Source organism: Punctularia strigosozonata, assembly GCF_000264995.1.
Source record: "Punctularia strigosozonata HHB-11173 SS5 unplaced genomic scaffold PUNSTscaffold_5, whole genome shotgun sequence".
Classification (NCBI taxonomy): domain Eukaryota; kingdom Fungi; phylum Basidiomycota; class Agaricomycetes; order Corticiales; family Punctulariaceae; genus Punctularia; species Punctularia strigosozonata.
In genome coordinates, this window is record NW_006767437.1 from 1,645,421 (window position 1) to 1,672,734 (window position 27,314).

General features: G+C 56.9%; 8 protein-coding genes across 8 annotated transcripts; 6 read left to right on the plus strand and 2 right to left on the minus strand.

Annotated features, from left to right (window-relative positions):
- Positions 1-6: 6 nt before the first annotated feature.
- Positions 7-3,184, plus strand: PUNSTDRAFT_52077 (uncharacterized protein). Its single transcript, XM_007383143.1, has 5 exons — positions 7-162; positions 216-308; positions 370-2,119; positions 2,297-2,443; positions 2,595-3,184. The coding sequence occupies exons 3-5, from the start codon at positions 392-394 to the stop codon at positions 2,997-2,999; spliced, it is 2,280 nt and encodes a 759-aa protein (XP_007383205.1). The 5' UTR covers positions 7-162; positions 216-308; positions 370-391; the 3' UTR covers positions 3,000-3,184.
- A 3,056-nt stretch (positions 3,185-6,240) lies between these two features.
- On the minus strand, positions 6,241-6,447 carry PUNSTDRAFT_67138 (uncharacterized protein; the record flags this gene model as incomplete). The annotated part of the gene is made up of 1 exon (XM_007383144.1): positions 6,241-6,447. One exon carries the CDS (start codon positions 6,445-6,447, stop codon positions 6,241-6,243), a length of 207 nt encoding a protein of 68 aa, XP_007383206.1.
- A 2,652-nt stretch (positions 6,448-9,099) lies between these two features.
- PUNSTDRAFT_143326 (uncharacterized protein) lies at positions 9,100-10,788 on the plus strand (the record flags this gene model as incomplete). Its single annotated transcript, XM_007383145.1, has 4 exons — positions 9,100-9,402; positions 9,452-9,610; positions 9,665-10,389; positions 10,448-10,788. Exons 1-4 carry the CDS (start codon positions 9,260-9,262, stop codon positions 10,786-10,788), a joined length of 1,368 nt encoding a protein of 455 aa, XP_007383207.1. The 5' UTR covers positions 9,100-9,259.
- A 2,281-nt stretch (positions 10,789-13,069) lies between these two features.
- On the plus strand, positions 13,070-13,249 carry PUNSTDRAFT_34877 (uncharacterized protein; the record flags this gene model as incomplete). Its single annotated transcript, XM_007383146.1, has 1 exon — positions 13,070-13,249. A coding segment is annotated over one exon (180 nt), but the record flags the coding sequence as incomplete, so codon positions are not given.
- A 1,324-nt stretch (positions 13,250-14,573) lies between these two features.
- PUNSTDRAFT_133713 (uncharacterized protein) lies at positions 14,574-17,216 on the plus strand (the record flags this gene model as incomplete). Its single annotated transcript, XM_007383147.1, has 5 exons — positions 14,574-14,720; positions 16,157-16,239; positions 16,295-16,458; positions 16,525-17,068; positions 17,135-17,216. 5 exons carry the CDS (start codon positions 14,574-14,576, stop codon positions 17,214-17,216), a joined length of 1,020 nt encoding a protein of 339 aa, XP_007383209.1.
- Positions 17,217-18,016: 800 nt separating this feature from the next.
- PUNSTDRAFT_52079 (uncharacterized protein) lies at positions 18,017-20,253 on the minus strand. Its single transcript, XM_007383148.1, has 5 exons — positions 19,877-20,253; positions 19,759-19,818; positions 18,554-19,698; positions 18,283-18,489; positions 18,017-18,227 (listed from the first exon to the last, which is right to left on the minus strand). Exons 1-4 carry the CDS (start codon positions 20,179-20,181, stop codon positions 18,296-18,298), a joined length of 1,704 nt encoding a protein of 567 aa, XP_007383210.1. The 5' UTR covers positions 20,182-20,253; the 3' UTR covers positions 18,017-18,227; positions 18,283-18,295.
- Positions 20,254-22,152: 1,899 nt separating this feature from the next.
- On the plus strand, positions 22,153-24,039 carry PUNSTDRAFT_52080 (uncharacterized protein). Its single transcript, XM_007383149.1, has 6 exons — positions 22,153-22,458; positions 22,526-22,754; positions 22,821-22,924; positions 22,976-23,263; positions 23,346-23,462; positions 23,532-24,039. The coding sequence occupies exons 1-6, from the start codon at positions 22,249-22,251 to the stop codon at positions 23,685-23,687; spliced, it is 1,104 nt and encodes a 367-aa protein (XP_007383211.1). The 5' UTR covers positions 22,153-22,248; the 3' UTR covers positions 23,688-24,039.
- Positions 24,040-26,176: 2,137 nt separating this feature from the next.
- PUNSTDRAFT_65904 (uncharacterized protein) lies at positions 26,177-26,729 on the plus strand (the record flags this gene model as incomplete). Its single annotated transcript, XM_007383150.1, has 2 exons — positions 26,177-26,552; positions 26,605-26,729. 2 exons carry the CDS (start codon positions 26,177-26,179, stop codon positions 26,727-26,729), a joined length of 501 nt encoding a protein of 166 aa, XP_007383212.1.
- Between the last annotated feature and the right edge of the window lie 585 nt (positions 26,730-27,314).

Here is a 27,314-nt window from a genome sequence, read left to right on the forward strand (position 1 = left end):
ACCTCTGCGACCTCGAAAGCCCTCGGGAGCGTACGCAAGGCGAGGCAGTGGCGGCTGACGGAAGAAACCGCGTCGACAACGAGGCCAGCGGCGCCGAGCTCGCTGGCCCCGCTACACACGCCGCCTGAGACGATCCATCCGTTCCACGCACCAGCCGGATCCGTGCGTGACGCGTTCCCCTAAGCCGAGACGTCCCCCCTAAGTTCCCGCCGCAGTGAATATTTTGCACACGAACTTGGACAGAGACTCGCGCAGGCATAGAGCGCCCGTAAGGCGATCCATTCAGCAACAAGCGAGTGATTTCTGCCGTACGTCATCTCCCGTGCTATTCACCCTCCGGTCATGCACCGACGCGCCCCGCATCGACAGATCGTCGTCGAAATCACGTACAATGTCCGGCCCAGGCTACATCCTCATGCCCCAGACGTCCCCGATTGACTACCCACCCAACGTCCGCCAACGCCCCTCCTTTCCCCTTGCCTCCCCTCCAGCCGATCCCTCGGCCCGGATTCCACGCACCGCGGGCACTTTCAAAGCCCCCGCCCACAAGCATGCACACCATCTCCATTCCATACCGCCCAGGGAGAAATCCACCCGGACGCTCATCATCGACCACATGTCATGGATCCACGGCCGGACGCGCTTCGCACAGGCGCGTGCCGAACTCGGCATGACCGATCGAACCGGCGGTCCGATCTCCACCCACTACGTCCAGCGCGAGCGTCCAGAAAACTACGACGAAGACGACGACATCGACAGCGAGGGCGAGGACGTCGACGTGCTCTGCGGTGGGCACCACGTCGGCGGCTTGCAGTCGTCCGGGGATGACCGCTGGAGCAGCCGCCAGGACCTACCTTTGGCGCGCGCTCTCAGGGTACGCGCAGAAGGCCTGGAAAAAGTTATCACGTCCATGCTGGACCAGCCGCCAGAACTGAGGCCATCGCACCCCAATGAAGCGGATTATATCACGCCTCCCGCGTCCCCAAAACAGTCTAGCAGGCGAAATCCCCTCCACGCGCACCCGCACACGCTTCCGGACGGTGTGAGGCTGCGTCTGGCCCTGGGCACGATCATCAACGACCTCTTCGCGCGCGAATCAGCGGCCGTGACTGCTTCCGGAAGCTCGACCGCCACAACCAGCTCCCCAACTGCCGCCGCCGCCACAACCGAAATCCACCCCTCTCTCCTCCCGCTGATCCCCGTCTCCAACTGCGCAGCGCCCTTCGCCCAGTACACGCCCGCGCACCAGCTCACGCCGAACGCGCCGCTTGACCCGCACTCCTCCCACCTCTACGCCGGCGGCGTCCCTGCCGCGTCTTCCATGCCCACGCTCACGCCCACCGCGCTCGCCTCGCCCCCGCGCGCGTCCCTCAGACCGCGCTGCGCCCGCCACCTCGCCTCCGGCTGCCTCGTATGCCTCGAGCCCTCCGGACGCCCGCGTCGAGGCGGTATCGGCTCTGGCCTCTCCAAGCCCGGAGCGAGGGGCAGCGTCCTCCGCCGCTCGACCGCGCTCCCACGCCCGCTCGCGATCGGCCGGCCCCAGGTGCTGCAACAGCAGCAACAGGCTTTCCAGGGTAGCACCCGGTTGGCGAACATGCTCCCTAGGTTCTTGCGGCTTTCCGCGCTTTGTGCCATGGAACTCGGCCGCGAGGCGCGCGACGGCACCGCGTCGTACACCGCCAGCGAACCGGGACGCTCTCCCACGCCTACCGGCGGCGAGTCTGCCACCTCGACGATGCCGATGCCTTCGCGCGGTCCGCTTTCGTCGGGGGAGGCGACGCCATACCGGCCCTCACGGGACTGGTACATGCTCTTCGTCGGGCTTGCGACGCGCGCGGCGTTGGAAGGGTACGCGAGCGGCGCTTGGCGTGGCGCGTTCGCGGCGGAGGTATTGTTTGGGATCGGCGTCGGCGGAATGGGCGTGAGCCCCGATGCTTTGTTCGGCGGAAGACGGGAGCAGCCCGAGGATGCGGACGAGTTCGCGTGGTTCGACCCGGACGAGCTGCCCGGGCTGCAAGAGGCGGCGGGAATACTGTTCTCAAGCGGTGCACTGGACGGCGGGGTCGTCGACGACGCCGAGGCCGAGTTCAGGCGCGAGATGCGGGACAGGCTGCGCAAGGTGAGAGCGTCTTTCCTTGGTTCTCGTTCCCCGCTACGCGTGCTGCGTCGCGCTTTCCTCTTTCCGGCCATGTCCGATGCCTGGGGCTGGTCGGTTTGGGGGCGTTGGCGTAGTTGTCGGAAATGAGAGCCCGTCCCCGTCCACACACGTGCTGATTGGGTTCATTGCGTTGATTAGTTCCTGTCGATCCCGGCCTCGACCACCGACCTTCTGTCACACCTGCTGCATTTATCTGCGCTCTACCCGGCGGAGGCAGTCGAGCGCGCCGCGCTTCGGTTTTGTGAAGCGGTCGCCAAGTGGAGGGGCAAGCCTGAGCTACAATCAGTGAGATCCTTCCCCTTCACGTCATACGCCCACTTTTAGCGCCGTTGCTTTCCATGCACCTGTTCTATTCTCCCATCCCCATTTTTGTTCTCCTTCGCGCCTTTGCCCCCCGTGTCCGGAACACCCGCTGATGCCCAGAACTTTTCTACAGAAGGGAAAACACAACTCCGCCGGCGCGACGGGGTCGCCCTCGTCCCAGACCAGTGGGGTCAACGCTCTTCCCCTCGACCTCCTCGTACGGTCCAACCCGGAGAGCCCGACGCAGCCGCTCATGCCATCCTTCGACCCGCAGACCTCGGCGTCGTACGCGACCCCGTCGTTCCCGTCCGCGGCGCAGTTCCCGCTCTCGCAGCTGCTCAACGCGAACAAGTTTGGCGAGGCGCCGATCCAGCGCTATTTTCTCGCGCCGGCCGCGCCGTTTTGGCTCGCGAACGCGAACAGCGGCGGCGGCAAACGCAAACGCGCGGGCTCGCCCGACGCCTTCGTGGGCGACGGCGGAGGAGGAGACCTGATGGACATGGTCGGCGATGGAAAACGGCCGCGCACGCAGTTTTGAGAATCTCTCTTGTCATTCGGTATTTTCACCCCCCTCCGCTGCTCTCGTTTCCGGTATGACAGGGCCTTCGAGTTGCCTCTTGCAGAGGCGCGTTTCGCGATGAAGTCTTCTGGGTTATGATGGTCCCATATGTAGCAATAGTATTTACTTGTGTAATTTGTACAATGAATCACCTCTCATGCAGCCTATATCGCCCTGAGTTCATACCCGGCATCGATCGCGACGGGTTTGGAACGCTGCGGTGGTTTGAGCACGCGGGCTGCACTGACGTTCACCCGAACGGCGTCTGCGCCGGCGGTTGCATGCACGCTGGGAATATTCACCTCGGTGTTCTAGAGGTATACCGCGCGTGGAGTCGGGATGGTTCACTGTCGGGATGTATGGAGACATGGTGTTGTCCAGCCTCGAGTTATCAGACTCGTTACCAGCCTGAGAAGAAGCACGCCCGGGTGGTTTGGCAGCGAGACTGGGTGTTGTCGGCGAATTCGGACGGAGAGTTCAGCCAGTCGCCCGAGGGTACCGAGGACGCGCACTCGCAGGCGACGGATTGGGTTTGGCGTGGTTCAGAATCTCGAATTGGGATATCCGTGCTCCGTTTAATCAAGTACCCGGAGGACCGTTCCAGTGCTTGTATCGGTCGATGTGAGCGGCGATGCCCCAGCTAATTTTTCCCTGTGAGAATGGAAATGGCGGATATCCATTGTCGAACAGCCTCGACAGATGAGGTCGCAGACGGCCAATGCGAGTCATTGGGGAAGTTCCTGTGAATGGAAGGATTGGACACCACAGAGCCCCAAATAATCAATATTGTTCCTGGCCGGAAATGCGAGAGTTCATAAAGTAGCTGAGAAGCTGATCGGCGTAGCATGACAACATGATTCAACCATTGAGTGTGCAGTACACGCTCACCGTGAGTCAAGCGGGACGTATGTTGGGCATGTTGATGGTGCGCTGGCGCCAGAAAGCCCGAAGGGGCAAGGGGCACCTAAACAGCGCGCGGCTCGACGGGGAACAAAACGCACCGCTATTGGGACCACTCTTGCTGGCACTTGATTGGTGTCCAAAAGTATTGCTCGTGAAGAGCGAGGAAGGACAACTTGTATTGATCTCCGCCGAATAATGGGCTATCGTGGGGAATATTCCGATAGTGAGAGTCGAACCAGGGAGCCATCGGCATCTGCCCGTTTCTGCGGAGATACCGAGACGAGCGACACGGGCAGCAGATGTGCCCCCTTCAAGCTTAGTGGCCAAAACATTCCCTTCGAACGTTTCCAGTGCGTAGGAACCTCGGACCGCGTGGAGTATCGTGTAGTTCGACAGATCCGCAAAGGATGACAATCTGGCCAGCCGAGATCCAAAAAGGAACAGGGGATTCCGTGTGTGAGAGATCTAGATTGCGAGAGCAAGACGTGTTACATAGGCGATCGGTGGGTAACCACGCTGGCCTCGGTGCCATAGGGTTCTCTGCTTCGCCTCTCACGATTACGGATGGCGGGTTGCGCGAATGAAAGGCTGCGCTCCATGGAACTATTCTTCCCGAAAGTTCATCAGTTCTAAGTCTAGCGGCAGCGGAGAGTCCGGACGGAAGGTCGGAGGTAGCAGGCATGCCTAGTGGACGCCAATCGAGAGATACCGAATACCCCATGGTACGAAGGAGTGGCGTGTAATCTACAGAATGTATTCAGCCGCACGATGACAGAGAAAGGCCCACCATGTTAAGGCCGTGCAGATGAAAATTTCAAGCTATGACGAATGGGAGAAGACAGGTGGCCGCTGCGAAGCCAGTAATGGAGACCCAAGGTTCAGTGCTTATCAATCATTGCTGTTTGATGCCCGTGGCTAGGTACGTTCACCTTCCGCGTAGGTCGAGAGAACATCGGAAGATACGCTCGAAGTCAAGTCCATACACGGGAATTTCCCACGTTATCGCTGGATTCTTTGTCGCTGCCATGTCATCGGCTTCAACGGCTCGCAGCAAGCTAAGCCTGGGGTTTCACGTTCAACTCAAAATCTGGATAGGATTTGCCATTGTGTGCAAATGCGGATGCTTGTCAAAGCACCTTATCATATGCTGTACCAAACACTGGGCAAGTACTGGAAAACGATGACCTCTGACCAACAGCGACCTCTGAAGAGTGGCGACCTCTGAAAAGACCACAGCCACTGCACCACTGCGTTTACGTTGCAGCTCGACAGAAAACGTTTCCCTGTCCTGGAGTGTCATTCAACTGGCGATGCACATATCTACGCGGCCATCACGGCGTCTCCGCCTGCAGCCTAGGGGCGTCCGTCAAGAAGCTAAAGAGGTACGTATGTCTCCCATACTTCTGCGAGGATGCTTTCGTTTTTCCTTGTACATGTTTACGGTATCTATAAAGAAGCCCAATCTAATCATCTTCTCCCTTGATTGGACAGGAACTACAGCATCCGTCGATTTTCTTCGCGGACCTCTCGAAGCACCCTAACGCCAATGTTCTCCGTCACATGCATTTTTGTTGGCAGTGCGCAAGCGTGCACAACGCGACCCTGCGGCGTGATATCGCACGGACCGAAATTTAGACAAAAGATGGATCTTGCTTGGAGAGCTGCGCTAACTATGAGGCGCGGGCCCGCAACGCGTGACAACATGGTGCCACATAGTACTCCCTCGCTATATTCTGACGCCTCGTGTAGGTTGCCCAGGCCAGAACAGCCCGCTCGGAGGCAGTTCCTTGCTTATGATCCAATGCGGTGGACATATCCTTAGTCCGATGAATTTTGTATATCGCTATGACTAGACCGAGTCTCGAGGCGTTTCACCAATGCGATGGACTCCTGACCATGCGGTCAAGAAGGTGTTGGCTGCCTTGGAAATGGCCAGATAAGTTTCATGTTATCCTCACACGCATCAATTGTTGCGCGGACACGAGGCAGAATTACGTGTACATCGCCCCTTGCAGTAAGTCTTCCGTACTTCGCCTCCAAACTGGACCCATAACGGATTCCTCAGCGTCGCGAAGCGTGCATCATATTATCTTGTCAGCAGTGGGACATGAAAAGCTTTCGAATACTCCGAATACTCCGAACACCGCATGATATTATAGGTGCATACCGTACACTCCATATTCCAATGCTCATAAACCAATGTTTTATCTAGATCAGATATTCATCCACCTTATGGGTTGCAGATTGCTACGCCCGATGAGCCCGCAGAACTGAAGCAATAGTAGTGAGTATGTGACCGACCCGAGCATCCAGACGACTAACGGTGCTGATTCAGTTCATCCTTCCTGGAGTATGTTTTATGGCATGTATCACATTCGAAGGGCCGGTCATCGGTGTGCTTTCCCTTGATGTGCCGCGTAAGGTCGTGTTTTCTGACGAAGGCCTTCCCGCAGAACTCGTAATGGCAAATGTGAGGTTTGTTGCCCTCGTGCGAATCGCGGTGACCTATGCAATGTATCGTCATGCTATTCAATCTCCATGGCGGATGCCTTACTTCTGAGATTCGCCTGAGTAGTGAAGGTGTTGTGACACAGATCGCACTTATACGGTGCTTCGGAAGTGCGTCTGATAAGACTCGCGCGTTGTACTGCCGGGGTTGAGACTTCGAGTCTGAACGGCGTGGGTCGCTCAGGAGTATGTACCCTGTTCGCGGAATCATATGTGGACGTGTCTGTTTTATCGCAAGAGCCGGACGGAATCGTTAGTCCTCGCGCATATCGTTGGATTCGGGCACTTACCTGTCCTATATTCAAGATTCATATTGTCACCGGCGGACCACGAACGATGGAATTCGTTCTGAGTAGCGTTCATGGCCATATATGATTGCGCAAATTGCTGCTGTGATTGCATCTGATTCTGTGAAAGCGGAAGCGCCGGCATTCCCGTATAATGGCTTGTTCACCGAGCTATGAGTGATATAGGTGCTGTTTGATTATGCGCCATACCTATGGTTAACCGTGGCCGACTGCTGACCATGGTTCCAGCCATGGGTAGAGAAGGTTGAATGCCCAGGAGCACCAAAAGGCGCGACCGAACCCACATCCGCCACGCTAAATTTGGGAGGTCAATAAATCCAAAGTGATGAGGCCGAAGATGAGACGCAGCCTACAACGTTGAAGTCGGTGTCGTCCAAGAAACCGCATTGTCACTCGATGTGTATCCGTGTGTATACGAGACATGCTGCTGCTGAAAATCGCCATTGTATGGGGTAGCATGGAACTCGTTGCCCTGCGAGGGGTGTGGAGCGCCGGGTTCGGTGGAGCCAGTCTGTCGCCACGAGGGTTGCATGGTTGTGAAGTGCGTTCAAGTGCGTACTCGCAGGAAAGGGGAGCACCGGCTTAAGTCGAGCTCAGGCATTAAGTAGTAGTTTACATACGGGAAGGGGGTAAAGAAGGAAAGCTTCGGATCTGCTGACTGGGCTTGAATGACGGCAGGTCCCGGACTGTTCATAAATGATATTTGCACCCGGAAAGGGTTGCGCGAGCTTTTTGGGATCCCCCAACAGCCGTTTCGGTGGCGGCTGTCAAAACAAAGACCGATGCTGCCTGCGGAAAGCGTTACTGTACAGCTATGATACGAGGACGGGAGATGGGATCGTGATCCGCGAGATGCTTCTGATCGTATTTTCCTGGGTGTGGAAAGGACAGAAAAGCACGTTTTAAGATGCAGACATAACGGTGCGAGGCTTGCAATCGGACTTTTCCCACCGGGTGCGCATAGCTTTAACACACACCCGCAAATGGCAAGTCAGGGCCTCAGGTCCCATCGGCACTCTTGGAGAGATCGCGACAAGTGAATGCAATCCCAGTATATAAGACGAGAATGAGGCCAAGGTATGTGAGATGATCATGAAACACGTCATGCCATGAAGTTGATGGAGAAGTGAATGGCTCGGATGTGGAAGCTGCGCTCCCTAATCTGCATGCGAAGGATGAGGAGTTGAGAGGCTTCACTAGCCAGCGTCAGTGTTGGCCGTCCGGAAATCGTCAAGGGGTTGTCGTTAAACAGCGAATAATCGACGTGTGAACCCGAGACATGTTGTGACATGTAATCTTGGCCGAGCTCGCTCGGGTCCTGACAAGCGTAAATAATAGCATGCACAGGTAAGCACAGATTAACGCAATTCAAGAAGTCTGACCATTATCAGCGGTCGGCATCATGAGTTGTTCCGTGGCACGTCTTCGGGGACAGGCTCGTCTCATATCTCAGGAGACGCAGCCGTACCGTTGCCAATGGCGCCTTGGAATCAGAAGGGAGACTTTTTTCGAATCTGTCGCCCGCCGTTCCCGTTTTATCCGCCTGAGTAGCGATCCGCGCTTCAGGAAGCGGGCACCCGAGATATTGGTATCTTCGCAATTGACGAAATGACATACCAGACTTTGGAACGGCCCCCGGAATTTCACACCAATACATGAATATTTCAAAGTGTGGAGCTAACAACAAATGGAGGGTGAGAGCCTTGTCCGCCTCGTCGTCGGTGTGAAGTGCGAAGCACGACGCGGAAGAACAAGGATTGCCATAAAAAGGCGCTCGCAGAGGCTCGAGGTCGGCAAGACGAACCGAGGAACAATGAGAGCTCAACCAGGATTTCCAGCTGTTTCGAGCCGGTACGCCTTGAGTTTGATCGTTACGAAGCTGCGACTCAGAAGCTGTTCGATATGAAACGCGGGCGTGGGGCCACGGGGCCAAATCGCAGCGCGGCGAGAGAGAACGGGGCATGCGACGAGAAACGAGGAGGTTCTTGAAGCCCCCGGCGACTATTGTTCTATCGGCTTTTTGAGACGAAGATCAGGGACCATCGGCAGTGACAAACTGTGAGAGGATGCGAGTCAGACTCAGAGGCAGCGAAAAGCGCCGAACTACATAGAGAGAGCCGGTGCTAAACAGCACGTGACATTTGTGTGGGAGGGAGGAGCGTCGCTCAACTTGCCCTACTAACTCGAATATGATCCAACAGCCAGCCCCTGGGCAGCGGGCATCCATTGCTCACACCACGACGCACACCCTCACAATGCACATGATGCTATACGGCATTGTACACCGCATCGATGGCTGCACGTGTACAGCTATTTGGCGGCTGTCTGGATTTCCCTTATAAGCTCTGCATACAAGGCCCGCCCCGATCACCTTCGCCCCCCCACGGGGAGGGCTTTTGGCTGGCACTCTTACTATTCTCGTTTACGCTTTACCACGCATTTCTTTACCCGTTCCCATCATTTAAGCCATTGTTGTTCTCAAGCATAACTTCGCCTCTATCTTCTGTGCAGCCGCCCGCTATGAACAATCCATATTCCCAAGACGAGCATGATGACGGAGCGACGAGCTCGCTCGGGATCGATTTCTGCGATTTGGATATATTACAACAGTTCGTTTCCCTGGGTTTTTCCTCGGAGTCCGAGTCGGGGCATCACCTGCAGTGGTATGTACTCATTATGGTGCTTAACCAATGGCTGACTGGTTCGTCGCAGCACGAATACAGATACACTGTACGGAACGATAGAAGACGGCAGTGCAACATCCTGCGAGCATCCAGCTGCCTTCGTACATCAGGCGGACCTCGCCTCGTACCAATCTTCAAGTGGGCTAGTGGACTCACAACCGCCTGCTGGATCGGACCTCTCTTCATGGTAAATGTCGCGCCATTTGATTGCATGTAAACCATGTCTCAAAATGAGTGCCAGGGACACAGCATCTGCAGATCTACCACGTTTGGCATTGTCTCCGGCGTCTTGCACGAATACTTCTTACGAACATCAACCGTCCATGACACTGCAGATACGCGACGGCGTCGGACGACCCCTATTGACGCCCCTCGTTACATACGCACCCAACGGCTCTTCTGGGCCCGTACATGGCGAAAGCGACCAGTCCGGCGGCTCTTCCCCGAACCTTCTTTCCTCATCCCTCGCGAGCAGCCCCACACTTGACCCTCTGAGCGCCCATATGCAGGCCATGTCTCCATATGGATGTGACGGAACACAAGCTTACTTTCACTACGCTCCTGTCCAGGGCGACCTCAGCCCCGGCATGCTCAGCCCTCACTCTGGGTTCCGTTCTCGCTCTGGTTCCTTCTCTTCCGTGTCCTCCGGTCGGGGTGCATCTCGCAGTCGCTCACCATCATCTCGTGCAAGTCCATACCCCGTCAGAACACCCAGTCCCAGCCCTTCGATGTCCTCGGTCTATGAGGATAACCAGTATAACTCCGTTGCCATCTCTGACACAGAAGACGGCGGACTTGAAGGCAGCTTACCTCCTAACGCGAGGCGGCATTCGCTGGGACAAATCACCAAGCCCGTCGTCACTACAGCGAAAGTAGCCGCCGCCGCTGCCGGGCGCAGAAAGTCAGACGCATCCTTCCAATGTCCCATTTGCGGAGCGAGGCTTACCTCAAAGAAGAACTATGAAGGTTCGCGGAGCTCGACAGAGCAACGTATCACAGAAGTGCTGATGGTCTTCAACTTCAGGGCACGTCAACGCTCACCTGGGCGAAAAGCCTTACGTTTGCGGAGCCGAGGGGTGCAGCGAGACGTTTGCTCGGGAGTGGGACTGCAAGCGACACAAAAGGACGACCCACTGTGATGCACGGTTCGAATGCGTCAAGTGTCGGCGACTATTCAAGAGGAACGACAGCCGTATGAAGCATGGTAAGCATATCTTGCTCCTCGAAGTTGCCCCCTCGTTGAGCGAGTCTTCCCAGAGCGCAAATGCTCCGCGAACGACTTCGAACGCGGTCGCCCAGGTCGTCCTGACAGTCCAGCTGTACAACAAACCGTCGGCCTACCTGACGACACGTTTGGCTATGTAATTCGCTTTACAGAAAGTTCCGGTGGCACGACAGGGGAGATGCCACGAACGGAATAGCTAATTCTGGACTCCTGTGCCACCGACGTGTGGCCGATGCAATTGATCGGACTCTCGACTGCTACAGTTTCAGCTCAGCGACGCTCGCGACTTTGTTCCTTCCTTCTTTGGTTCCTTCTGCTCGCCTTACGTCCGCGGCATTGCTGCTGTTGCACGGCTCAAACGCCGCATTGCCCGTGTGCAAGTACTCCTCGGCATGGCGCGCAGACTGGCGCCGCAGAAACTGGCGCCAAGGCCCACCAACAGCTTGTGTGCGGGTGTGCGATAGCAATAATGTGATCGGCCCAGACGTTTGGCGCAAGAATCTAGTGGAAGGTTTCATTTTAGACCCACTTTCTCTTCTGCCGGTCGGGGCGTGCGGCGATCTTATTATCATTGGGTCCTATCCATGTCTTATGGCTGTGGAAGGTATGAGCTGTGAATTCGAAGGTTAACCCCTTCAAGGGGACCCACGCTCCCGCCTCAGGTGACTCGAAGATATGTATTCATCATAGTATTGCTGTATTTCATGCCGTGCATATAGCTCATATAAGCTAGGCGAGCATGCGGAGCCTAATGCCCCCCTGATACGGTGCTGTCTCATCGCTCATGCAGTTCACGTTCATAGCTACGTTCGTCCATCGCCTGCTCTTATCTTCGTGCGCTGGACATGGACGAGCGCCAAATGCCTCGTGGCCCCGAGGCTGTGAAGGGCTGTGCGAAGTCGAGGCTGTGCAACAATGCTGTATGTAAAAGCCTCCATCCAGCGATTCCAGCCTGAGTCGCCGAGCCATCCCCCCTTGTGCCCCGCCTTCCAAGTTGCGGAGGTTGTGGAGTGGAGACTGCTTTGGATTGACCTGACACCAAACGCGCGATGGCGACCCATCCTGACACCTCATGCTACCTGTGGTCCCAGCCACGCGCCACCGAGCAGGAAGAGTTGTCGCCGGCGTATACTCCCGCCAGTCCCTACCCTCAGGACATGTACTTGACGGGTCCCGAAGCCGTTTTCGACGTAGATGGCCCCTGGACCAGCCAGCCGTCTTCGTCGTTGAGCGTGCCTGATCTGGATGAGATATTCGCAGCTATCGTGAATATTCAGGCATCGCCCATACCCTCACCCGTGCCCTCTCCCGTCGAGTCCCCAGTCCATCTGTGAGTCATCTCTGAAAGACAGTTCCTGAGGGCTCGACCAACACCTTACACTTGTAGGTCCATTGGTGCCCCATATAATGAGCCCGTCTCCGCTCCCATCCAGCCTATGTACGGAGGGTCCTCGTCACTTGCACAGTGCGCTCTATATTGTCTTCCTGTACATATCATCGCCTCAAGCTTGAACTTGTAGTGCCCTCGACCCACCTAATAGCATGCTCGATCCACCCAGGGGCCGACCGTCCCTGAGCCGTCTGCAGATAAACAGCAGTCCTCGACCAGTCCCAGCTGCCACAGCCCCTTCCGCTCCCCCGAGCCTTCATATCCCAACGCCGGTGATTGTGGCGCCTCACCCCCCCACACCTCCGCCGGTCGTACACCTGGCAGTTCCGGGACCTCCTCATCACCACGTCCGTCGTCGTTCCGAGAGTTCCCTGTTCCCTAAGCCGACTGTCGAGTACCAGCTCACCGCGGTCCAGAGCGCAAGCGCAACGCCAAGCCCGGGCCTCTTGTCTCCGCCGCCGCTTGGAATCCAGCGTGCTCGGTCGTTGAGCGATGGACGTCCCGCCGGCCAACACGGCCGTTCGAAGTCCGATACCACCGGACTTCTATCGCCCGGTTGGCAGCGTTCCAGTCGTGGACCATCACGATCGCCGAGCACGAGCTCGTCGCGGCGGTCGTCGCCGTATCCCGGCAGCCGCTCGGTCAGCCCCTGCCTCAGTCGCGACGGCGTCACCGACGTCGACGGCGACTCGCTCCCCACGACGCCCATCTCTGTTGAGGGCGTATATCAGGATCAAGCCGATACCATCGTGGGTTCGACTTCGCAAGAGGCGTCTCCGAGGCCTATTGTGAAGGCGATAGTCACGAGCGACAAGGTCGCGGAGGCCAGCATCCGCAGGCGCAGGAATACTACGGAAGATGCTCGCTTCAAGTGCGAGCATTGTGGCAGGTAAGTATCTCGCGAGTTCCGTTCGGACTGAAGATGGCTCAACTCTGGCCCTGTGCAGGTGTTTGACGTCGAAACATAACCTGGACGGTCAGTTGGCAATATGATCATTGCGTTTGTAGATGTTGTTGACACGTGTGTTCCAGGTCACATCCGATCTCATAACGACGAAAGGCCATTCCCCTGCGAATACCCGCCTTGCGACAAGAGCTTCAGTCGGAAATCCGACCGCAAGCGTCACCAGGAGACCGTGCACCAGTCGCTCCAACTCAAGTGCGAGAAATGCGATGGCGGCTTCTCTCGGAAAGACGCCTTGAGCAAACACGGTTCGTGCTGCAAACCCTTACTTTACGTAACCAAGCCGTTTACGCGTCTGCTGGCAGCCAAGACATGCGGGCAGCACCTGACCGCTAACCTGCATGCAAACGCGTTCCAGCAAGGGCTTCGCCGCTAACCCCAAGCAGGCACGATCCCTCACATGCACACCTGCCCGCTCTCAATATGCCATCGTCGTTCTTGGTTATACAACGAATCTTTCCTCGGTTCCCCTACTCGGAAGTCATGCCTATACATTCTCTATTCCTGTTTCGGGCTCCTGCTTTACCCGCTAGAGGGTGATGCTCCTTTGATTAATGATGACCTAACTCGGATATCACTTGCTATCATTTTTGACTCCTAGTCGTTGCTTTGTGTGTACGTGCTTTCATTCTCGATTCGCGGTCAACGCCTTGTTCGAACTTGTGTTGTGACCAGTAAAGCCCAATGTAATATGTAGTTCAATAGAGTGCGCGATGTCAATCCGCTATATTCATGGAGTTGCTTGATGTGACTGGCTCTAGTTCTGTTTCTCTGACTGATGGGTGGCACCCTAATGCGGGGTGTCCGAACAGCAATTGCTGTACCCCGCTACCAACGGCAATTGGTGTAACCTAGGTTCGACATCGCGGAAAAGTCGTAACTTGGGATGCACTAGGCATAGGGATGCTTCCAAGATGATAAGAGTATGATAACCTCAACCTCGTGTTTTGCATGACCGCGAGGAGGGCCGCTGAAGTTCCGGGGGGGGGGGCAGAGTCAGTCAGGACCGGTGCGAACCCCACCAGAGCTCCGATCCCTCAAAGAGGCGATTTCGGCCATTTTTTGGGTTCAGGTGAAGGTCTCAAGAGGGCGATTTTCGGGGATTTGACATCAGACATGTTCTTGATTAGCACGTCCTGGATGCAGCGGACAAGATCCTTGTACGCGCCAAGCACTTAAAGCCTGCCTGATTCTGCCTGTCGGTGGAGTGAATGGTGGTGGAAGCAATTCGGGATACGGCGAGCTCGGAAAGTATAGTGGGTAGATGAGCGCAGTGGAGACTCGAATTTGCGCAGGTAGTGTGTAGACACATGCCAAACAGGATATGATTTTCTGGATGGATACGCAGCCAGTGTGTCCCACAGCTTACTGGTTGTCACGTCTGGGGTCCAATTTCAGGGATTTTGGATCGAACCCCGCTCATATAACCGCCTCTTTTCGGAGCAGACCTGGATGTAACATTTTGCCCTCTACCCCGATGTTTTCGGGGTTTCGGTATCGGAGCTCGCGCCCATAAACGGTGGCTGTGTGGATCGGAGCTCTGGCGGGACAATTCTTTACATAAGGGGCGAATGTTGGCGTTGGTGCTGTTCAACTTTCAAGAGAAGCCTACCGAGCGCTACGTCTCGAACGCAGACACGGCGGTTCAATCACCACCTGAGGTGGATGATGGGTCCGACACGTCGTCCTCGAATGGGGTCGACGACGACAAGAACAAGGTAAGCATCATGATCCCGCCTATTCTAAACCGCAACTGAGGGATCATGACAAAAACATCTGGGAACAGCTACGCGTCTCGAGCCCTTCGAGCGTCGTAGAAATCGCATTAGTCAGTCCCGGTCAGCCCGGTGGTAGCTTGGTGCCATTTCGGTTCTTACGCCTATGCTGATGCGGTCAACAAAGTTTACCTTATCATGCATCTTCCATCGACGCGTTGTCGACGCGACATATGCCTGTACAGGTCTTCTTTTGTTGATCCTGCAGACGAGCAGGGCAATCATACTCTGCGAATGAAGTCATGCGGTACAGCTTGGCGCGAGTTTGACTCATCCTGGAGCTGTGCACTTTTGCCAGAGCCTGTCTGCCGGATTCTCATGAGGATCTGCATCAATTTGCAACCCATTCGTCCCCGAGCAGCGTTTGCGTTCGTTTTCCGAACGGCTTGCAGAACATCCTTTCCGCTTGCGTTCCAAACAAGCACTAGTTCGCCTGTTCAACCTCGCTCGTGTCTGCTGCGACCCTCCCTTCCTCGTGTACAGTTCTTTTTCAGGTTGATCCGGCGGATTGATGTTGCAACTTGGCTTGGAGATGCTCCGGGTGGACACAATCTCGTTCGTCGTCCGAGGTGGCAAACGAACACGCACCCAAACAACATACCTACTTGGTACAAATATTGCTTGGTATGCTGACCACATCGATCGATCTACCTTACTGTTTGTCGATCGTAGCGCGAGACACATTCGCCTGATACCCGCGTTCCAGTCCTCCGAGCTTTTCAATTGGTTTCCCTTAATGGTCCTCCGAACCCGCCCCCGATGTGTCGTGAGTGGTCCTCGTGCTGGCATCGTCATCTCGTTGATCTCCCGTCGTTTCACCTCCCATGCCTTTATAGCCACATGAACTAAGATCATCTCGAAGTCATATTACCCACGCCATGGTTCAAATGCTCCCGCACAGCGCCAGATCCGTTATTGCAGGAGCCAAGCTGGATATGACGACCCTGAATGCATACATCCGGGGTGTTCCTAATGGTCCCAGCTCAACCGGGTGGTCGCGGGTCATCTTCTGCTATTGGTTGGTTCGCAAGTCCTCTCTTACCTCTACTATAACCTGCTAAGCTCACCTCTCTTACGTACAGTATCTCAACGGTCACTCCAGACTTTGAGTTTGTTCACTATGGCGTGTAACACCATAAATGGCCTTTGTGGACACCCATGAGTTCCAGCTGCGCGCGAACCGCTCCAAAACGCGTGATGTGCGAGGCAGGTAAGCGCTTGTTTGGAAGACCACAGGTCCACACATAAATTGCGCCACCCCTCGTTGTGACATTCTGAACCTACGGCTCAGAATGGCCTTTCCCCACCGAGTGCTCCTTCCGATTTATGAACGTCGTCGCACACGTCAGAGCTTCGCGCCTCAGACCTTGTCACCTCAGACCTTGTCACCTCCATCTGCTATGCGCATCGCCAGCGGGTCCAGCACGTACGTTGCACAGGGGGACTTTGCGTACCCAGAGTAGTGAGATAGTTTTCTTTTCTGAGGTCGAGGCGTGGCTGACCTGCTGCTGGACCAGTTGTCAGACGACGATCAATGCCGACTCCCAGGTCTATGCCGCAGTCAATGCACCGCATGCCTCCTCCTCCAGCAACATGATAGAGAGTGATTACCCACCATCGGGCCATTACCTTGCCGGGACCTACGCGAACATGGTCGATCCTGGCTCGCTGCACTCTCCTTGTAAGTGCTCACAATTCTTCGCATCCGGAAAGTAGGAAGTATCAGTGTCGTTTAAAACCCCCATAGACACCATCAACCCACTCTTAGGGACGTCCAATCCGTCGGAACGGGTGCCCGAGACGTTTACGGGACCCTCCGTCTCGGATGATGCACAGGGACACTCACCTGCGGAATGGCACGGTACAACTTATCAAGGACTCACCCAGTCGCCGCCGACATGGTATGACTATCCGGGCCCTTCTCTTGCTATTGGAGAAGATGTATCGTCAATACAAACTCCAGAGATGCCGCCGTTTCCCGACGCATCGTTCACTCACCGAATGGGCCATGACTGCGGTCAGATGGCTGTCGCTCCTCCGGCGATGCAGTGGTCTCGTAGCTTCCCGAGCGATGGACACTACCGGGTACAGGCTTCCATCCCGAGTTCTTCTCTTCTTCACCAATCATCGGGGCGTCCCGGCCAACGATCGCAGGGGCCAGATTTCGAGAGCGCACCGGAACCCTCCGAGGCGGGCGCTCGCTCACAGTCCGCTGGGGGCATTATATCCCGGTCATTCTCATTGAATGGTCTTCCTCCATGTGATGGAGACCAGGAGCGCGAAGGTATGGCGTGAGATCCACCGCACCATTGTACTAGAGGAGCGTCTCACCCGTTCATTTCGCAAAGGTGCGGCAGGCCCCTCGAGAAGCCGACGGTTCTCATGCCCGGAGCCTGGATGCCTATTGAGCTATACGACGAAGCGGAACCTCGAAGGTAGCTGGTTGACATAGCCAACCCGGTGGAACGAGTGACGAAACGGATCTTTCCAGGTCATATCGACTCTATCCATAGGCACGCCATAAAGTTTGTGTGCTCGGAGTGTAACAAGGGTTTCGCACGACCGTCCGACGGGCGAAGACATCAAACTACTCACGACAAAGCCAAACGCCCGAAATGTCATAACTGCGGCAAGCCCTACAGTCGGCGTGATGTACTGAAGAATCACTTGATGAGATGTACTGAAGAATCACTCCAGAAGGAGCACCACGGTCGGTGTTTCCGGCGGGTTGCTCGGATACTTCTAACTGCCCGAATTTAACCAGGCCACCAGGCGTGAGTATCAGAGGGAGATAGCTTTGTTTTCCCAACCCCAAATCTATGCTACATGCTCTTTATTTCCAGTGGTCTCACCCTTCTTCTCGCACCCATCTTATCATCACAGCCTCGGGCACACCAGCGTGGCCTAAGACGTAACCACTACTTATCCTCGCTAAGATCCGTCCGGGCTCGGTTTACATATCTGATTACATGCTATTCTTACTTCATCAAACGCGTCCTCGGACCGTGATTCCAGAATCTATGCGTCTTCCGTCTTTCGCTGAGGGAACGCGCACATGTGTATATAGATTCTTCGGCCAGATATGGATACAGTACATGGTAAATGAATGCGGGATACAGAGAGCACTCCTCGATCGGAGGCATTACAGCTACGGGGAGCGACCACAGATAGGCAGTGTATTAAGCATTGAATGCAAGACAAATAGTAGCGCGTGCCCGGGTCCACAGCCCGGGCGATGCGGGTATTTGGAGGAGATGGGCAGGCAGGTGACGAAGGTACGGAGGTTTCCGAAGGTAAGACGAATATGTGTGGCTACGACGAAAAAACAAACGACAATTCATGGCGATTGGACGGCAATAGTCAATGGGCGAGACAGGACGCAGAAGCAACGCACGGACACGGAAGAACATCGATCAGGGAGAAAGAGACACGTAAGAGTACATGGTGTATCTGTCGATTGGATATCAGCAGGCGGACGGGAGGGTAGCGGTCGACCGCCACGTACATCGAATGTCGTGCTATCGCTCATCCTTGGTCGCCGGTTGGCTGGTACCGGACTTCGCGGGCTCGCCGAGCTCCACCTTGGTGCTCGTGGCTGCAGGCCTGATATGCATCTTCTGGACGTGTCGGTCTCGATCCGCCTTGCGTGTGAACTCGTCGCCGCAATGAGTACATTTATGTTCCTTGATGCCTTGGTGCGCCTTCTCGTGGTCTACGTTTCGCACCCCCTTCCATCAGTTTCAACAGCCTGAATCACGAAGACGAGCATCACTCACTGTCGCGGTTGATGCGCGTCGTAAGGCCGGCTTGACAGAATCTGCAGATGAACTTGGCTTCTTTCTTGCGCGCCTTGCGCGCGGCCTCCGCGATGCCCTCGGTCATGACCACCGGCTTGACGAGGTCCGGGGGAAGGAGCCCGATCGACGCGGGAGCGACCCCGCCGCCACCACCCATGCCTCGATACATATCAGGCGCCGGGACGCCCCACTCGCCGTGCATGCGCACCGGGCCCGGGTTCGAGAGCCCCCGCGGACGCATGCCAGGGTGGACGTGCGCGCTCATGGGCAGGCCCGCGTGCATCGTGCCGTTGCTGAGGCCTGGGATCTCCGCGGAGCTCCAGTACCCGCTGGCGGGCGGCTGGGCAGGCAGCACGTGCTGATACGGCCCGTCGGGCGGGAGGCTGCTGTCGCTGCTCGGGCTGTGGCCCCGGCTCGTGGGTCGGCTGTTGTAGGGGCTCGTGCGGTGGGAGGAGCGCGAGCCGCTCGAGGCGCCACGTCCGCGTCCGGCGGGATCGCGCAGCGACTGCGATCGGCCGCGCAGGCTCTGCCCGCTGGGGGTGAGGTAGGTGTTGGGATCCATGGGGACACCGAAGGCGTCGAGAGGGTACATGACGTCCGTCTTGATACGACCGAGGTTGTCGGTGAGAGACCGACTTCGGCGGACGTTCGCTCCCCCGAAGTCGTCAGGGAGCGAGATGGGCTGGTCGAGTAGGTACGATTGCTCGGGAGGAGTGAGCGGAGAGTGGTGAGTCGGGGTGCCTGCTTGGTGAGTCGGTGTGCCTACTTGATGTGTCGGGGTGCCTACTTGATGTGTCGGGGTTCCCGCGGATGCCGGGGTCTCCTGCTGATGGTTCAGCACGGTCCTTTCGAAGCTGGTGTCCAGAGAGAGGTCGATGGGTTCCAGGTCGGAATATATGGAATGGGGACTGCCGTGCGGATCCGAATAGACCGACTGTGACGGCTCGGTTTCGTACGTGTAGGATTGCTGATGCGAGCCTTGCATCCATCTCATGCCTTCGCCGTACGAGTTGGCGTACTCGGCGTCGGGCGGAGTCAGCATCGTCGTTGCCCGAGACGGCGGCTGTATCATGATCGTCGGCGAGTCTTCCGACTGATGACGTCCATGGCCGGGACGAGATGATCTGCGTTCGTGTCCGTCGTAAGTGGACGGCAGCGAAGTCCGGTTATAGAAAGAGACCTACCCCACATACCCGCCGCCCGCCGTGCTTCCCAGCGCGTTCGCCAGTTCGCTCGTTATCGCACTTTATGGGCGCAACAGGCCTCAGCTCGACGACGCTAGCGTTCACTGAGGGTACCTACGCGTCGCTCGGCATCCAGGTCGCGTCGGGCCCAAAGTCGAGGGTGGGCCCCGCGCCGGCATCGGCTCGTTGAAAGGCGGGCATACTGTAGTCTAGCAGCTCCGCGAGGAGAAATGAGGTCTGCGGGCTCGCTGGTCTGCTACCCTCCGGCGTGTGGTGGGATGATCCCGCGGGTGATCCTGGGGCAGACGAGGTGCCAGTCAAGTACTCAAAGGATGCGTTGGGCGAGTCGGGCGAAAGCCAGCTGCTGGGCTCGCGCCAGAGGTCGTTGGTGGTGTCGTGGTGGGGTGAGCCGGATGGATTCATGGCTTTCCGCGTTTATGAGAGCCGGAACGCGCAGCTGTGGTAGCGTCTTAAGGTGCGCCAAATAGCCATCGCCCATATCGACGCCGCGGACGGCGCATCAATAGCTTGAATAGCATGACACCTGTGCGATGCCGTTTGGCGCCCAGGGGCGGTGTCAAGGCGCGTGCTTTGAGCCCGGAACGGTAATCGCGTGCGACGCCAGGCGATGAAAGGCACACGTCGCACGGGGCGGTACTTTATCTGGGGTTATATTGCAGACGGCATACGTAGGCAGGCAATGAGCGAGTCGCGCTAACAACGGGTAGACGCCATTACAGGTCGCCAGCACCCGCCCTCTCCGCACTGCGTCTACGGACCGTCGTCGTCCCGCCCAGTGGTTAGTGCATTCCCCTTCATGGCGTTCCGCGTTGATCCCGCGTTGCCGTTCCGAAGACAGGGTTGCCGTGAACGCGTTGTATGCTGTCCGTGCTCGCTCGGCATTCCAATCGGCGAGTAAGGTTCCTCCCATCATGCATCAAACAGGGCGTTGGGTGATTGGTCAATCTACTCCCACTCGTACGAACATCATGTGTAAATGTTCTCTCGGACATATTTCGCTCTCGCAGTTCGTGACACGAGTTTGGATTACTGGGGCGAGACGGTGCAGCTTCGATAATCGCGATGAATGGAAGTGTCGACGCTGTCTCCCAACGGCCTTCGAAAACATTTGCCATTTGTGCCATCGCAATGCCGGTTATCTACTACTCACAGGGGTCTGGATCGAGAACACGCTCCAAATAGCCGGCAAGATGCAGCTTTTGCAGCGGGTGCAGCAACACACCACCGCGGAGGTCGAAGTTGGATTGGGCCACGACGATGCTGGGGATAAGACGATCTGTCCGACACGCCTGTCATAGCTTCATCATCGGGAACGCTGCAGACTCCGGTAAGGATATGCCTTGAAGCGTCCACGGACCACCAGTATCTTCCAGAACAAACGTCGCCACAATCCGTGTGGGAGTTTCGGAGGCCCCTACACCGCCCGAACGAGAACCGCCTCAACAAGATGTCCCTCTTGAGCGTGGACGCTGGAAGGCCGTGAAAGCTGGTCGGCTTCTTAACAATATTGAGATCGCACCATCCTATGCGATGCACTCAGGGTAGGACGGGACGTACCCAGACGGATGTGCTCTGCGCGGGGATCCGTTGGTAAGACAGGCGCCCGTGGCTCCGGCGCAGATCGAACATACGATAGGGGCATGCTGGCTGGATGCGGCAGTAGGGAGGATCCACAGGTTGCTTCCGCCGTCTGCAGTGGGTCAGACCATTTCCGCCGTCTCCTATGTTTCAGTTGCTCCCGAAGATGCTTCCGCCGACAGCTCATCGAGATTTGACACCGAAGCTGGCAATATGTACTGAGGCCTCAGGGGCAAAAAAGCGCGTCAGGAACAACGCCACGGCGTTAGGACCTCGTGTCGGTATCGCGAGCATTTCGATAGCATTGGAGCTTCTATAGAAACCTATATATTCGCACCTGATACGTCAGGAAGGCTATAGAGGTTCCGTATAGGGGGCGGTGTTGCGTCGTCGGCGGTGGTAGTTCGTTGATAGTGAGATGTTCAGCCTTCCATCGATTCATCCCGGGTCGGGCCCGGACCTACTGCCCGTGGGCCGTATATGAATGAACCAGTGCACCCCCGAGGGTTCTGTTGGACTGTCCGATAGCTTGTTGCACGCCAACAACGTGTTCGTAAGTAAAATTTATCAGGAATAGTCTTGATCAATCTCTGCCCTCGCGGAGGCGTGAGCGTGAGGACCCGCCTTGAACGAGCATGGATGGCGGTGCCGGAAAAGGCTGCGACTCGGGCAGCCGCCTAATGTGCACGTGCCGTTTCAGCAAGGGCGCGAGCTCCTCCTTCCTTTCTAGGAAGGCGCTCCATAACTCCATCAGGTTGCTAACATAGACACGGCGCCGCCGAATTTTGAGCCGCAGTCCTCTTGTTCCCGGTCTCATCCACGCCGCACGCCGTGCACGACAGGCAATCCCTCTTTCCTTTGCCCCACGTTCGTTTTCTTGTGCTCGTCAGAATGCTCGCGACGAACCTATCCATCTCCGCCGCGACGGCGCTCGGCCTGATCAGCGCCACCAAGGCGACGCTCACGCCCAACAACCTTCTGGCGGCGTCGACGAGCGGGTCGCTCACTGCCGTTCGGTACACCCATGTCGGTGGCGACGGCTCGTACCAGCAGGTCACCGACCTCGTTCCCGGTACCTTCCCAACCTGCAGCGCCAACCCGGTAAGCCTGCACGAACTCATCAGATCGGCCGAACATTTCTGACGCGTTTTTCTCTTATTGACCATAGTCGTGCGTGAAGACGACGAAGACCGTCAGCGGTAACCTCGCGCCGTTCGACGAGGACCTCACCGTGGTCATGCGCGGGCCTATGAACGTGTACAACATCGCGGTCTACCAGCCGGACAACACGACTTCAGCCACATGGAAACGGACCAGCTCCTGGGCCTCTGGCAACGCGGCCCATAACCTGGTCTTTATGAACAACAACGGAGGAGGCGCGAGCGGCGAGTGGTCAAGTCAGTTGCTCACACCGTCGTCCCTGGCTCGCGTGCGATAGGCATTGACCATCGTATTATTACTAGTCTGTGGTGGTGCCAGCCAATCATACGCCTCCAGCGACTTCTCAAGCGCAGCCGCGTCCCCGAAACAGACGTACGGCAGCTACATTTCCGCGTCGGACGAAGTCGTGAGTGTCCCGACCCGCTATATGTTGTCACGTCGCTCACGGGATTCATAGAACATCATGACCGCCACGGAATGCAACGGCTCCAACTGCGAGGGCTTCTACCGCGGCACCTCCAACCTCGGCTGGGCCGGCTCCAAGATGTTCGTCTTCGAGTTCGACATGCCCAGCGACAGCGACTCGGTCACTCCAGCCATCTGGGCCTTAAATGGCCAGGTCGTCCGCAGCGCCCAATACGGCTGCAATTGCCGCGGCGAGGGTGGCGAAGGCGGCTGCGGCGAGATTGACCTGGTCGAGAACCTGGTCGATGCCGATCACAATCAGGGTATATCCGAGATCTACGTGAGTGCGATTCTCACTCCGATGTACCTGGGCGCGTTGTTTTCGGTGATGGATATCTGACACGAGCGCTCGGGAATCATAGTCCTTCAAGGGTGCCACGGGCACAGGTACAGGCAACTACTTCGCCCGTCCGACGACTGAGAAGGCGGTCTTCGGCGTCATCTTCGATGTCAAGACTGATCAGATCACAATTCAGAAGGTGAGTCGTTATGTTTTCTCCCGGGATTTTCATGCCGTATTCTGACAATGGCACCGGTCCTATATGCAGTGGTCATCGTGGGACTTTACCCAGAAAGCCGTCACCCGGAGCATCATCGACGGCTACCTCTCCACTACCGCCAAGGTCATCTCGTTCAGCACCAACGCTCGCAAGCGCCGTGAGCATCGCGTCCCCACCTTCCTCGCTGGACGCCGCCGGCACTGAGCCACACTGCGACGCTCTGTACTCTCCGTGCTCTCCTCCAACCAACCGAGCCTGTTGTAACACTCGCTTTCATCGCACTCTTTCATCACTCTCGCTCGCTGGAATGTTACCCCCGTATTTCGTCTATTATCGTCTTTCGGTCCGCTGCACCCCTTATACTCTCCTGGCACTAGCTGCTATCTAAGAGACCGACCTGGTCGTCGGCTTCATTCACTCCTGATATGATGACGCGCCAGGTCGCGTCAACTCTCTCATATGTACCCACATCTTTGTGTGTGTGTGTTATATCTGTGTGATTCTTTACACCGTCCTCGAATGGATATATTGCGTTTGGTCCAATCCACCGTTTGCTTCTGCCGTACCATTGATCATCCGCCCAACGAACAAATTCACGAAACGACATTTGGGCTCCACTGATCACGGATGTTTAGCAAAACTGCCGGAGGAACGCAAAGGCGTCTTCTCTTGTTGGGTTCCGAACGGTGCCTTTGCATGAGCTCCGAACGGTGCCATCCCAAGCGCAGCCATCCCGGCGAGATTTCGTAGTACGCGATCACATGGAGTGAGACAATATAGATGCTATCTCTCGGACAACCAGACTGACATCAGTATCACCAGCTGGAGAGGGGGTTTCCCTGGTCGTAGACGGGTGATGAGATTCTCGGGTTCGGTGCATTACTTACGTGCCCGAGGTGGACCTCCGCCTACCAGTGTGATCGAGGACGTGTTCCGAGCCTGTCAGTGTCAATGTCATGTTGGTGGCCCTAGTCGCGGGTCACGGGAATCGCGGGTAAGAAGGGCGGGATCCGTGTCGCAGGTGTCTATTTCGGGCACGGCTGCGGGGCGGACAAGCACGTGGCCACGAAACGTCCGAACGCGCAGACGGTCCACGGCCTTTCGAACTCGAATGGGTGCCGCGTCCGACGGTTGTGCAGCTCGTCGTCCGACTCGGATACATACGGAGACACCATTTGCGATTGCGAAGGGAGGTCGTCGCCCGACGATTTTGCGCAGCCCCGAAAATCACTGTGAATGGCTCGTTTATCTTGAAACATCGACCACACCGAGCACGCCGAAATCCGCCACCAGACCGGAGTTTTACGCTCTTCGCCCCTCTTCTTGGGAGCACGATGACGCGTAATGGGCCGCACAGTCGCCTGCGCTGGGAGGGGATCATTCAAATATCCCCAGCAGCGGAAGAGGGCGCTGGGGGGTGAAGCCAGGCGTCAAAACGGGATAAAGAAACAAGCTTTTGTTGCGGCGCCTGAGAAGGCTGGGGAAAAATCAGGCCTGGCCAGTCGAATGCGATCACACAACCTTCTCGGGCACAGCGGTTTCGTCAGGGGGAGCTGTTGTCAAATAAGGACAACAGTTCCACACTCCGGTCGGGGCGGGGCCGCGAAACCAAGATCTGGCTTTGCCGGGGGAAGGTGTCTTTGCCGGGTAACGCATCTTCACGTTGTCGGGCGGTTCGTGAGCCCTTCCTTGAAATGACCCGTCTCGGCGTGTCGCGCCAGGGCTTATAAGGCGTAGCTGCCCGGACGGTCGTCTTGCTTCCCCTTCGTTCGACATTATGGATCCGTCCAATCAATTCGATACTTGGTCCTCGAGCTTCAACGCGTTCCCCACAGCCACTGGCACCTCATCCGCGTCTCACCATGACGCGTACGCTGGGTAAGCTTGGCTATCTCTGTCCAAGACGGCGCGATTGTCTAACGCGCAAAGTAAAGTAATCAAGACGAATCGGCGCCGGGCCATGTTGCCTACTATCCGAGCCGCTCGACACCGCTAGAACATGAGTACAACTGGCCCTTCCCGCGGCAACTATCGCGGTCGATGTCTCGGGGCGATGTCATCCAAGGGTCGGTGGATACCTTTACGCCAGGTACGACCTCCGTAACCCGACCGCGTTCTTGCGATGGCTGATATTGCTCCTATCTGGCACCCTACGAACAGACTTCTCAGATATGGCACATACGGCCGGAATACACTATCCTTCAATCCCCGCCGCACCAGGACAGTTCCCCGGATCAACAGAATCCCTCGCTTCCGCAACAGCGAGCGGCATGGTCGCCAGCTCCGATATCTCCTTGCGGCAACACTACCATCCCGGGTTCGGCGCCCCTCAATACGAATCTTACCAAGCGCCACAAAACGCCGACTACGCCCTGGCGACGACGGCCCATCAGGTTGATGACTCTTACGATCCACTTGCCCCTTTCGGTTTCATCCTGGACGGCGATGTCAGCAGCAGCTCCACCGCCAGCCGTCCAGACAGGACGTTTTCTTCTTCCCCGATGAATGCGGCTACCTCCGATCGCGCGACGATGAGCACCTCCCTCGACTCCTTCGGCACCCTGACCTCGGTGATGGACAGCCGGCGACACGAGACCATGGCAGAACGACCTCGTTATCCGCGGCGATGGTCATCTCGCAGCGCGCCGTACCCCAGCTATCCTTACTACGGCGACCAATCCAAGTCCTTCGGGATGGATCCATCGCTACACCTGGGCCCGTCCTCGGCGTTCGATATCGAGCGGCCGGCCTCCTCTCGCTCAGAGACCGCCAGCGTGGGCTCTAGCAACCGTTCCTCCGTCTCGCCTGGCCGAGCACCGTCTAGCTGCTCCACCCACTCCGCTTCCGTCAGCGAAGCAGGCTCGGACCACGCGGCTGCCCTATCGTCCGTGGCCGAAGAGAACCTGGTCGTTCCTGGAATCGACGGCAGACCGTTCAGGGTCGCCAAGCTCAAGGTCACCAGCAACGCGACTAGGGCGGCTAGCGAGCGGAGGAGAACGAAGGACGCTATATTTGCGTGTCCGATCGAGAGCTGCGGGAAAAGGTTCACGACGAAGAATAATCTCATAGGTATGCACTCCCTCTCTCCATCGCGTACGTCGTAGTCGCTTACTCGACCCAGGCCATGTCACCGCTCATCAGGGTCTGAAGCCCCGGAAATGTCCCTTTCCTGGATGCGACCAGGCTTTCGCGAGGCAGTCCGACTGCAAACGACACGAGCGAAAACACTACGAGAAGGCGATGTGACCGCGATGCGAAGTCTGATGGCTTTGGGCACTACACGTATCTCCCGCCACGAACAGCGGAGATTCTGAACGAGGTCGCAAATCCTTTCTGCACCCATCGCGGTACAATCATCACCTGAGGGGCGCAGCCATCGTGGCACTCAGGGGTGCCACGGAATGCTTGTGGACCGACATACCAGTAATGGCTCCATGTCTCCGTTGCTCCATCTCCCGCGGCATCAGCCTCGATGAGATGGAAGAGATCGCCCACGATCATCGTCCCTGGAATGGCGGGCGCTTGATTGCTCGCCGACTATCAGCTGTCGCACAGGATGGCACCGAACGCTCAAACTCAGCTGGATTGCCGGCATGGCTTCGCGAGTGCCATCCCCGCATACATGCCTCCGCCTATGCGATCCTAATCGCCGGCTCTGGCCCGATACCGGACTGTGCGCTCTCGTCACCTGAGATCATGCGGTCTACTGTACACGTACACCTTTACCCGGGCATCCGACCGAAACCCGTAAATAACTTACACAACACATGCATGTATGATTATGTTCAGCTCGTCCGTCGATGACATAATGAATATGAACATCCTAGCCTC

Excerpts from the sequence above, each read along its gene's own strand:
- PUNSTDRAFT_52080 (XM_007383149.1), top strand. The coding sequence starts at position 22,249 with ATGCTCGCGACGAACCTATCCATCTCCGCCGCGACGGCGCTCGGCCTG. Across the intron at positions 22,459-22,525 it reads CAACCTGCAGCGCCAACCCG|TCGTGCGTGAAGACGACGAA; the intron begins GTAAGCCTGCAC and ends TATTGACCATAG. Across the intron at positions 22,925-22,975 it reads TTTCCGCGTCGGACGAAGTC|AACATCATGACCGCCACGGA; the intron begins GTGAGTGTCCCG and ends CGGGATTCATAG.
- PUNSTDRAFT_52077 (XM_007383143.1), top strand. The coding sequence starts at position 392 with ATGTCCGGCCCAGGCTACATCCTCATGCCCCAGACGTCCCCGATTGAC. Across the intron at positions 2,120-2,296 it reads TGCGGGACAGGCTGCGCAAG|TTCCTGTCGATCCCGGCCTC; the intron begins GTGAGAGCGTCT and ends TGCGTTGATTAG. Across the intron at positions 2,444-2,594 it reads GCAAGCCTGAGCTACAATCA|AAGGGAAAACACAACTCCGC; the intron begins GTGAGATCCTTC and ends ACTTTTCTACAG.
- PUNSTDRAFT_52079 (XM_007383148.1), bottom strand. The coding sequence starts at position 20,181 with ATGAATCCATCCGGCTCACCCCACCACGACACCACCAACGACCTCTGG. Across the intron at positions 19,819-19,876 it reads ACCTGGATGCCGAGCGACGC|TGCGATAACGAGCGAACTGG; the intron begins GTAGGTACCCTC and ends GCGCCCATAAAG. Across the intron at positions 19,699-19,758 it reads GCGGGCGGCGGGTATGTGGG|ATCATCTCGTCCCGGCCATG; the intron begins GTAGGTCTCTTT and ends ACACGAACGCAG.